This window comes from Balaenoptera physalus (genome assembly GCF_965194825.1).
Source record: "Balaenoptera physalus genome assembly, chromosome: 18".
Classification (NCBI taxonomy): domain Eukaryota; kingdom Metazoa; phylum Chordata; class Mammalia; order Artiodactyla; family Balaenopteridae; genus Balaenoptera; species Balaenoptera physalus.
Window position 1 is genome coordinate 29455761 of NC_138899.1, and position 12060 is coordinate 29467820.

General features: G+C 42.7%; 1 protein-coding gene across 1 annotated transcript in view; it reads right to left on the reverse strand.

The window, feature by feature from the left end:
• Positions 1 to 4811: 4811 nt before the first annotated feature.
• ACOD1 (aconitate decarboxylase 1) overlaps positions 4812 to 12060 on the reverse strand; it is a 28883-nt gene continuing 21634 nt past the window's right edge. Inside the window, exons 2-5 of the mRNA XM_082435007.1 lie at positions 9771 to 9932; positions 8909 to 8998; positions 7494 to 7699; positions 4812 to 6578 (exon numbers count right to left, since the gene is read on the reverse strand). Coding sequence (XP_082291133.1) covers positions 5633 to 6578; positions 7494 to 7699; positions 8909 to 8998; positions 9771 to 9932 — 1404 coding nt within the window. The 3' untranslated portion in view covers positions 4812 to 5632. The remainder of the gene's footprint in view (positions 6579 to 7493; positions 7700 to 8908; positions 8999 to 9770; positions 9933 to 12060) is intronic.

The window sequence follows — 12060 nt, forward strand, 5'->3', positions numbered from 1 at the left end:
CCTCTTTACAGGGTTGGTGCTTGGCTGGCATCTGGGAACTTGGCACTTGACCCACTCCCTAACTGATAAAAATGATCCACTTTGCCTAGACGGTGCAAACAATGTGAATTATGCTGAACACCTGCTTTCCTTCTTGAAGTTTGGAATTATCATTGTTGCTGGGCAGAGGGTGCCTTCATGACCAGCTGCTTATAAAAACCTTGGGTGGTAAGTCTCTTCCCAGGGCAGAAACATTGAACACATTTTACTGAACTTTTCCTCTGCTGGAGAAAGGAGCTCATTCACCCGCCTCCTCACTGGAGGGAGGGAGCGTTGAAAGCCTACGCAGGGGTTTCACAGACTCTGCCTGTGTCTTATTCTCTTGTGGATCCTGTATCCTTTCACTATAGTAAATCTTAACCATGAGCACAGCTATATTCAGAGCCCCGTGAGTTCTTTTGGCATGCACCCGAATATGTGCATGGTCTTGGGGATCCCCCAAATATATACTAGAGCACCAGGGGTCCCCAGAGTGGGCAAAGGTGTGCCTGGGGACTGAGGCACTTTGGCTCAAGGTCATGGGTATGTGCTGAGGATGCAGAAATACAGAGAGGGAGCTGGAATAAACCTCTCTCTGTGAGCTAGAGCCTTTGTCTCAGTCTCATGGTGGATTTTCTCCCTGGCCGTCTGGCCTGATCCGTGTGGAGGACTCATTTGCCTACACACAGGGCCTATCACACTAACAGTGGGCTGAGCTGCATCCTTCATTGCTGTACCCAAGGAAAAGGAAGGGAAGAAACAAGCATTTGATGCCTAGACATCAGATCAGAGCTGCCTGAGTCCCATCTTGGGCTTTCTCAGGATAGAATAGCTAGCTCACAAGCTGTCCTTGCTCCCCAGCCTCATGGCAGGAAGAGACGCTAGCTCAGCTTTAACTCTCTCATTCCATCCAAAGTCTCCACCAGCACTGTGGCCCTAGCTTTTTTTTTTAATTTTTATTTATTTATTTATTTATTTATGGCTGTGTTGGGTCTTCGTTTCCGTGCGAGGGCTTTCTCCAGTTGCGGCAAGCGGGGGCCACTCTTCATCGCGGTGCAAGGGCCTCCCACCATTGCGGCCTCTCTCGTTGCGGAACACAGGCTCCAGACGCGCAGGCTCAGTAGTTGTGGCTCACGGGCGCAGTTGCTCCGCGGCGTGTGGGATCTTCCCAGACCAGGGCTCGAACCCGTGTGCCCTGCATTGGCAGGCAGATTCTCAACCACTGCGCCACCAGGGAAGCCCTGGCCCTAGCTTTTTGAAAGGAATCATCTAGAAAAGAATGTGGGGAGCCAATCTCTCTCCTCTATTATTTGTATGGGGTAAGATGGGGGTGGATGGTGTGCAGGGCTGTCAGTGAAGAGGACCCTTGAGCTCTCTCTACAGACCCATATCCCCCCATATTTTCTCCTGCCTTCAGTTAACTCAGTGGGCATAATAGCCAATACCAAGGTCACCTTGAGTGCTGTTGTCCCCCTCAGGAGAGACTGTCTTCCCCAACACCTGCTGTTGGTCCGAAGCAAGCTTTGGGGGTGTTACAAGTTAGACTGAGTCATATTAAGATTTTTTTTTTAAAGAGTTTAGTTGAGCACAAATCGATTTGAATCATGCAGTACCCAATCTAGCAGGTAAAAAGGGGATCTAAAGAGCTGTGCAAAATGAAAGACGTTGACAGGCAGAAGGGAGTGGAAACAAGGAAGTTAGCCTAGGCAAAACAAACAAACAACAAATAGGTTATTGCAAGGTTCCTTTCCTTAGGGGATGGCAGGGGTCTGTCAGGCAGATTACCTAACTAGTGCTGATCAGAGATTCCTGATTTGCTGGTTCAAGATTCCATTTTTGGAAGAGCCAAAACTGTAATTCAGTTAGTCTCGATTTGGTGGATATGGGCTTAGCATAAACAACTCCATTTGGGGTTTGTTGTCTTGTTTTTAACAGGGGTTATCTGAGGATATTATTACTGGCCCTCAGATCTTCACCCTAGAAACTTCTGAAATGTATCAAGATAGGATAATTAAATTTAATCTCAAGGTCACAGTAGAAACCACCTCTTCTATCTCCTCTTTTATCAGCCTTGTTCACATTTATAAGTGTTAACATGATGTGTCCTATAGAACAACATAATCCATGTAATACAGAGCCAGCAATAAAAAATTCTCCCCATTTCTAAGTACTGCTTCTGCTACATTCTATAGATTTTGATATGTGGTATTTTTGTTATTGGTTAGTTCTAAATGTTTTATAATTTTCTCTGTAATTTCTTTTGTGACCCAAGAGTTATTTAGAGGAATGTTTATTACTAAACACTTCAGGCTTTTCTAATTGTCTTTTTAATTTTGATTTTTAACTTGATTACATTGTGATGAGAGAAAATGATCTGGACGATCCAGTGCTTTGAAAAGTTGAGACTTGCTTTATGCCTAAGTATATGGTCCATTTTTGTAAATGTTCTGTGAGATTTTTTAAATATTGTGAATTCTCTAGTTTTTGAGTACAGAGTCCTCTATATGTGCATTAGATAAGACATGTTGATTGTTTAAATCTTATATAGTCTATTTATTTTTGGTTTCCTTGAAATATAAATTACTAAGAGAGAAATGTTAAAATTCTCTCAGTATAGTGTTGGATTTATCTGTTTCTCCTTGCAGTTTAATAGCATTTAGATGCATGTAAGTTTAGAATTATTTTAGTTACCTAGTGATTTGAATTTATCATTATCTTTTTTCTAATAATGCTTTTTTGCTTGAATTCTTTTTTGTTTAATATTAACATTTATTTATTCTAGCTTTTCTTTGTTAATATTCCATCCACATTTCCCCCATATTTTTTGCTTTCAACTTTTCTGCATCCTTATGTGTCTTGAATAAAGTATATAACTGGATTTTAAACATGCCTTCTACGGACTTCCCTGGCGGTCCAGTGGTTAAGACTCCAAGCTTCCAATGCAGCAGGTGCGGGTTTGATCCCTGGTCGGGAGACTAATATCCCACATGCTGCGTGGCACGACCAAAAAAAAAAAAAGCCTTCTAATAACACCAGAAGTAGGAACAAAAATTTTTTTAAAAAATAGTAAAATGGACTTGAACAAAATTTAAAACTTCTGTTCTTTAAAAGAGACCATTAAAATCACAGTAAGACAAGCCACAGACTGGGAGAAAATATTTGCAGAAGAGATATCTGTTCAAGAACTTATGGCCAGAATATAAAATGAACTCATACAACTTAATAAGAAGACAACCTAATTATAATAATAGGCAAAAATAGGCAAGAGTTAGTCATTAGGGAAATGCAAATTAAAACCACAATGAGGTACCATTATACACACACTTGATTGGCTAAAATTATAAAGACTGATAATTCCAAAGGTTGGTGAGGATAAGGAGAAACTGGAACCATTGTACATTGCTGGTGGAAATGTAACATGATAGAGCTACTTTATAGAAAACAGGTTTTACTAAAGTTAAACATGTACTTACCAAATGACTCAGCATTCCCATTCCTAGGAATCAACCTGAGAGAAATGGAAAGATACGTCCACAGAAAGACATGTTTGTGTATGTTCATAGAAGCATTATTCATAATGGCCCCAAACTGGAAACAATCCAGCCGCTCTTTAACTAATTAATGGGTAAACAAATGTGGTATATCCATACAATGGAATGCTACTTGCCAATGAAAGGGAATAAAGTACTGATATGTATGTGGAAAAATCTTAAAACTATTATGCTAAGTGAAAGAGCCAGACACATAAGACTATATATTGTATGATTCCATTTATATGAAATTTTGTAAAAGACAAAACTATAGAGATAGAAAGCAGATCATTGGCTGATGAGGGCTGGAGATTGGGAGTGAGAATTGATTGCAAACAGGCCTGAGGAATGTTTGGAAGTGATAGAAGTATTCTAAAACTGGATTCCACTGATATTTGCACAACTCTATACATTTACTAAAACTCATAAAATGTAAAATGGATGAATTGATGATATGTACAGTAGCTGTTAATAAAACAAACATTTTAAAATGTGTTCATAGTCTTTGTATTTTTTAACTGGAGCATTTAGTCCATTTACTCTCTTCATAATTATATATATATTTGGATTTTTCCTATCATTTTGTTTATTTATTTATTATTTTTTGGCTGTGTTGGGTCTTTGTTGCTGCACTCGGACTCCCTCTAGTTGCGGTGAGTGGGGGCCATTCTTCGTTGCAGTGCGCAGGCTTCTCATTGCGGTGGCTTCTCTTGTTGTGGAGCACGGGCTCTAGGCACGCAGGCCTCAGTAGTTGTGACACGCAGGCTCAGTAGTTGTGGCTCGCAGGCTCTAGAGCGCAGGCTCAGCAGCCGCAGCGCACGGGCTTAATTGCTCCACGGCATGTGGGATCTTCCCGGACCAGGGATCGAACCCATGTCCCCTGCATTGGAAGGCGGATTCTTAACCACTGAGCCACCAGGGAAGTCCCTCCTATCATTTTATATTGTGCTTTCTGTCTGTTCTGCCTTTTCTATATTTCTTTTCCCCCTCCTTTCTTAACTTTCTTTGGATTATTTTTTTCCTAATTCCATATTTCTCTCTCTATTAACCTGAAGTGATACATTCCACTGCTGTTTTATAGTAGTCACCCTAGAAATGTCAACATACATACTTACAAATCAAAGTCTAGAGTTAACAGTGTTGCCCTTTTCTTGAACAACATGAGGAATTTAGAATACATTAACTATAATAACTCCCTGCTTATATATATATATATATATATATATATATATATATATATATAATATGTATATAATGTAATGTTGCAGTTTTTAACCCCACAAGGCATTTTTATTACTTTATACAGTTTAATATTTATCTGACTACCCACATATATACTATGTTTTGGCTGTCATTCTTTATTACATCTCAGACTCTTACGTCCATGATATTCGTCTCAAAAATATTTTTGTAATGAAAGGTGATATATTGTAGTGGTTAAGAGCATGGCTTCTAGAGCCAAACTGCTTTATTTTTTAGACTGTTTTTTATTTATGCTTTAAAGATAGAGAAACTTAAGTAGAGGGTTATCCAGAACCATGGCCAGGGTCACATCTAGTCAGTGGCAGAGGCAGGATTTGAACCCATGAAGCCCTTATTTTAAACCCAATAGCATCCCCTCCATTGGGAAGGGCTTCTGATAGCCCATAGTATAAGAAGTCCATTGGTGGCACAACAGACCAGAGCCCTTCTTCACTGTCAGCAAGTTGTATGCAGAAGTTCAAATCCCTCTCAAGCCTTGAGGTTCATGAAGTTCATAAATAACTCCTCTGAAAGGATTAAGCAAATCACAGGTGACCTGAATTTCAGCCTTATGAATGCTTATAAAATAAATTTCTCTGTGTTTCTTGCGCCATTATCTTGCTACAGGTAACTGGAACTGTCTTGCAAAATTTACAGGACAAGACTTCTTCCATGTATATCCAGTTCTGTGTCTGGACTATCTTCAGCATGCTGCATTTATTCCCAGGCAGACCAAGAACAGACCCTTGCTCTGTAAAGCAAAGCATTGAATTTTCCCCAATATAAAGTCATTTAGATGCTGTTAAGCCTCAGGAGAGATTGCATGACGGGACTGTTAAATGCTAGAGAGATTTTGTAACTATCTCTGGTGGAGAGGGTTCTTTCAGAAGTGTGGTTAACACAGAGCAGTCTTCCAGGTCTTCTAGGTTTTCTACTATCTCTATAAGCCTTTCTACAGTGTGGCAGGACAGCATCCCGCAGGCATTGGCTCTGAACTTTTCCTGTAGGTCTTTCTGGCTCAGAGGCTTCCTCCAGTGACCGTAGAAGGTATCAGAGCGCTCTGTGAAGATGGCTCCACCCTTGAGGGCAACACTTACCTCGCAGTAGAGTGTGTTGAAATTTGGTCGGTTGTCCCGAGGGTGCTCCAGCTCTACCTTGCCAAGCAACTCTCTTACCCGTGGCCTGTTGACCTGGTGTTTGTGGAATGACGGGACAGTGATGGCACCATCCAGCAGCATGGCGCAGGCCACATACTGGAAGGAGTGGCGGGCCTCATGCTCCGAGTCTGGGAAGGGCCTGTTCACATACTGGACATCTGGAATTCTAAGCACAATTCTCTCCGTGTGGTCAGTGGGAAGCAGGGCTCCGTCTCTTACAAGCTGTTGTCTCACAGATGCAGCTGCGTCTGCCACCCAGTGCGTGGCCAAGTGGGCAGGGAAGAGCTTGAAGGCCACATCCTGCTGGTCCAGCAGCCAAGTGTGTGAATCTACGTCTGGAAGGATTTTGGGGGCATAGTTGGCATAGAAGGCCCCAAACCCTGACTCCATGTCCAAGACCTGTTTGTTTCCCTGGAGACCCAGCATTGCCAGAAAAGCAGCTTCTAGCCCATGCCTGGCAGCATTGCCGATGTGAAGAGGCTTGGTCTGAGTGGCGGCATTCGCCATGGGTGCCCCAGCATGAGAAACAGCAATAGCCAGGGCCTCTTGGCACTCTGTCATGCTGAGCCCCAAAAACTTAGATGCCGCAGCAGCACTACCCAAAGTTCCCACCACTGAGGGGGGATGGAATCTGAAAAACAAAAAACACAAGAGTTGGAGACTTACAAACCTCAACCCCCAGGGGGCAGTATAGCACAGTGGTCAGAAGCTTAGCTAATGGAGCAGCCCTAATGCCTAGGTGCAAATCTCAGCTCTTCCTCTTATTAGCTGTGTGATTTTTGGAAAAGTTTTTCAACTTCTCTGTATCTGTTTTCTCTTATATAAAATGGTCACAATAATAGTATTTACTTCATAGGGTTTTGTGAGTTTTGAACGAATTCGCATGATTACAACAGCACCTGACGTGGTAAATTATTTATAAATGGTACTTTTGCAATTATTGCCAAAAAGGCAAAAGTTGTTGAGTGCTGAAAGCCTATGTAAGTAACTGTAACAATTGAGAGCCTTGTAGAAACCATGAAAGTTCACTCAGTATTCCGATTTATTCCTCCCCCAGCAGGCTGGACCAAGGGGCAAAATAAATATTAGATTGAACCATATGATACAGTCAGCGTTTGACCATTTTTGATCTATGGATTGAGCAGTCGGGTTTAGGATATTCTGAATATTCTCATTAGTCTGAAGGACCCTAGCAAATACCAAAGTAGACTCTGCTTTGTGATGAGATGAGGGCTATTCAGAGTACCCACAGAGGCCAGAATGACATGATCATCCTGGGGTGAGAGGCTCCAATTTAGTGCATGGTCCTCATTGCTTGATCGGCTCTCTAAACCCAGAGGAGACTTTTCACTAACACTTCTGAGGTCAGACCTTTGTATATGGATATGCAGTTTGATATGTGACTGGTTGAGTTGACTTATCTGCCAGCACTAACGTCAACATCTTCAACTGAGCCAACCTCTATGTCAGAAAGATCTACAGAGATAATGAGTAACAGATGAAGGGGAATGTGGCCGCCTCACGATGGGGCACAGTTTCTCCATACCTCTTTGGTATGTCCTTGGCTTCCTTGGAGAAATGCATTAATCGGCCTTGCACTTCAATACCAACGTTGAAAGCCAGCAGCAGGTCAAGGCCAGAACACTTTGGACTTGGAGGCAGGGCTTCCGATAAAGCCATGAGGACAGGAAGGACAGCTCCAGAAGGGTGGGTGGCAGGGTGCCACGTGTCATCAAAATCCATTGAGTGAATCTATGTGAACAGATGCATAAACAACAACCAAAACCTAAATGTATTTCCCTGAATGCAATGACTTTTGGACCAGTCAGGGTTTAGTTCAATAATAACCTTGTTTGACGTGAGATTTTTAGATCTGATTCTCTGAAAATTAAACCTACGAACTGGCTGCGATTCTTCATCACGTGACTCGGCACTAGACATGCTGTCCTCTGTCCACATCAGGTGCGACCTTGGGAAGCAGCTAGCGAACCGCAGGGAGCTTGGGCCTTACTCAGGTGCCACAGCCCTTGGAAGGATCTTTATCTACCTTATAAACAAAGCTGTAGAATTAGGTGGCTCCTCACTGCCTCCCTCCCTCCCTCTTCCACCTTTCAGACAAGTCACATGAAGAGTTTAATGTCATTTATTCCACATCAGGCCATATTTTTTGAACCCTTTTACTATATATAATTTCAAACTTATGGAGAGGTTGCAAGAACGCTTGAACCCTTAATAGTTTAACTATTAAGCTATATTTTAAAATCATTTGGTTTTTCCTTATACGAAATAGTAATAACCAGAAGTTCATTTGAAAATAGATTTTTGTCTACTAGTTGTGGCTGGTGCCTTTCCCACTGCTTACTTACTGGACTTACTTACTTCTGGATGCACCATTAGGTTTGACTTTCAATATTCTGAACTACTGGCCCATAAACCATAAAAATATCTCAGAAATCCCAACAGATTCATGTCCAAATTATATCTTTTAGACTGCCCGTGACACACAGAAAAAGCATAAAAATCGTCAGATGAGAAGTGCTGATTTTTGGTTCAGAAAATGTAGATACCTTATGGCCATTGTTTCTTTCTCAATAAATATCTGTTGAATGAATGAATGAAAGGCTGGTTACTGGATAGAAGCTGATACTGCCCACAAGAGAAAGAACTGACAAGGAATTAAGTCTGGGTATTTAATTTAGAGTTGAGATACCTTAGGGGCATTTTTATCTAAATACTTCCATCTTATTTCCTCTACTTCACAATTTGTTTGAAAAGCATCAATTCACTGTAAAAACGTGAAAACTGAAATTACTACAAGGAGAGAGGGCAGGCCACTTCACCTCTCTCAACTTCAGTGATCTCGTCAGTAAGATATGGAAACTGGGCAATTTCTGAGATGTTTTCTGGCCCTGAAATTATTCTGATTGTTGAACAGTTACAAAGACATGGAAATCTCCTTACAGCCACACCGTTAACGAAAGCAGCATATGTTGGTGGGAACCTGAAGTCTGGCTGGCCCCAAACAGTGCTGGATACATTGGAACTGTAGATCTGAAACAAAAGGATATCAATCAGTGATACAGAGTGTGAACCCAACGTGCCAAGTCACCATTTCAAGAGTTGTTCTTCATGTTTAGAGGCATTACTTTAATACTTCTTATTGAGCCCTTTGTGCTAGACTGAAGCCCTAGTCATTGGATTTCTTTCTTCCTTGTAGAAGAATATATAACTTTTTCTGTGGAAGGGAGAGGAGAAGCTGTTGCTCAGTCCCAGACTGAGATCCATAGGTGCGCCAAGGAATGAAGTCTGAATTTACTCTCATTCACTCCTTGAGGATAAATACTAGGAAAGGTGGACTAATCGTCTATAGACCAAGCATATTCTTTGGAGAGTGGATGCTACAGCTCTCATGTAATCACCTACTCTGTGCTCAGGGTGCTGGCCCAGGCTTTTCTCCAGAGAACCTTGAAGTCTTTGCACGAACAAATGGCCTGGGGTTATGGGTGCTAAGACTCAGGTAAAAATGTGCTTTCAGTCAGACCAGTAATCAACTTGGAGATTTTGCTAGCCTTAAGATTAAGACTGGCCTTAAGATACTGACTTAGTAAAGGATGTGGGTGAATATTAAGACTCAGGTAATAAAGCATAGAAAAGCATAAAACTATATACAACAATGCTATATACACCAAGCACTGTCTCTAAAATGAAGAGTAGGGCAGTAGAACACAAACGCACGTCCCTGGGCGCGCTTCTGGGTACACCTCACAAACAGGCGCATGTGCACACTTGGTTTTAGCTCCAAAGTAGACATTGACATTCTTACTTTACTGTATTCCCTGGCTTTGTGAAACACTTCTGTACTGGTTCCCAGGAACCCAACACCCAGGGTATCCAGAATCATCCTCTTGCTCCTCTGGATAACACGATCTGTCAGGTGTCCCACTTTCAAGCCGTGGATCAGTTTGGCCAAGCTTTCTGTGACAGACTTTAAAGGGAAGAGTGTTAGAATAGTGCTTCACTCACTTTGTATTCACACACTTCCTTTCTACACGAGAACTGGAGGTAGTTTTACGTAAAGAGTTTACTCCACTATAGGAAACGCAGTTGGTTAAATTAAGTTCAGTTCCTAAAACATGATGTGTACTGACCACATGTGTGAGGCAGAGGGATGTGGAAATGAGCGATAGCCAGTTTCTGTCCTCAGTCGAGTGGAGGACACAGAGTAGCAGGCAGATAATGTGTGCTTGGGTGGTGGGCTCTGGTGGAGGCAAGCAGAGGCTCAGAGGGGGGGCAGGGGAGGGACGTCTCGCCCACCACGTGGGCACGCCTGGGCGTGGGGTGCATTCAGACAGGTAGGAGCTGTCACTGGTAGACACGTGCCAGGTGTTGAGCCGAATGTTTTAAATACAGTGTCTACTTAATACCCACTGGTCTCTAGGTATGTATCGTGAGTCTCTTTCTGCAGGTGAGGAGACCAAGACCCAGAAAGGTGAAGTCCCCAAGTCACACAGCTGTGACTTAGTTAGTCTGGACACAAACCCCTGTAGGTCTAACTCCAAAATCGATGCATCCAGCTCTTAAGCCCCCATTTCCTGAGGAACACATACATCAGAAACCTGGATTTCTTGCTGAGAATGAACATTTCTGGTTCTCCATCCCACACCTCCAGAATTAGACCCTCCTCAGAACCAGAACATTAGGAAGCTTAGTACAGGGTTCTAGGTTTCCATTAAGCTCTCTAGGTGATTCCTCAGTGATTCCTAAGATAGCTCTAGTGCTGTCACGTCCAATGTGGTAGCTACTCTCCACATCTGGTGACGGAGCGCTACATGTGACTAGTCCAAACCGAGACGTGTCATCAGAGGAGAACAAACACTGGGTTTTGAAGACTTAGTAGGAAAACAAAGGAATAGAAAGCATTTCATTAATAATTTAAAAATATTAATTACATGCTGAAATTGATAATATTTGGGGTATATTGGTTAAATAAAATATATTATTAAAATTCATTTCATCAGTTTCTTCTTACTTTATTAAAATATGGCTACTGGAAACTTTAAAATTACACTCGAGAATCACTGCCTGCTCTTTCTGTTGGTGGAGACTTGCTGGAGGAGTAGATACCTGAGCTGGTCATGAAAACTTCTGGGAGTCAGCCAGGCGAAGGTGCTGAGAATGAAGATGGAGGTTAAAGGCAGAGGTAGCAGCGTGGGCTGGGGCTTGGAGGTGTTGGTGTGGGGCGGTGCCGTGAACTGGGCAAACTCCAGCCGCAGGGCTGCCCGCAAGGGGCAGAGATGACAGGGAGAATGGATTTGCAGGCCAGGGCTGAATGGCGAAAGTTATATTATTCTAAAGACTGTGACGTCATCAGGGAGCCATAGTGCTGTCTTAAGAGAGGAAGAGGCGTGATCAGAACTGTGTTTTGCAAAGATCTCTGTAGGTACTCATGTAGAGAATGGATGGGGAGGGGTGGACAGGGCAGGTAAGAGACCGACGCAACAGGTTCTGGATGGGGAAACGGCAGTGCCATTTGCCGTGAGAGGGAACACAGGAAGAGGAGAAGACTTCTGGGCAACGATGCTGGGCTCATCGTGAACTTGTTGAATGTGAAGTGCGTGTGGTCATCCTAGTCGAGAAGACCTTATGTTTCTACCCACAAACCAGATAAAGAGCATGTCTGTTATGTAGTTAAAAACATCCTTTCATGTTTCACTATATGCCTAGCACTTAGTACCACTTAGTAAATGTTAGGTCGCTTCCCTTCCCTGCTCTGATTATTGCATCATTATACAACTTCTTTGTCTCTGTGAACATCAGATAACTCATTTTAAAATGTGAGCTATAGGATGGGGGTGGGGGCTTATTGGATAGAGGATCTGGGGTGTCTGGGGCTCTCTGACGCTAAGCTCAGTGCAAGAGCAGAGGTGCAAAGATAGAACCAGTTCCCAGCTGAAAGTCCTTCAACCTGGCCACCGACTTGTCGACTTGTCCTATATTTTCAGTCCCTAGGCTGTCAAGCCTGGGGAACCTTGCCACTTGCGAAACAGTGGGTTGCTTTTTATGTCTCTGAAGCTTTGCTAGAACAATGAGAGGAAGCAGGAGAGGAGATGGCT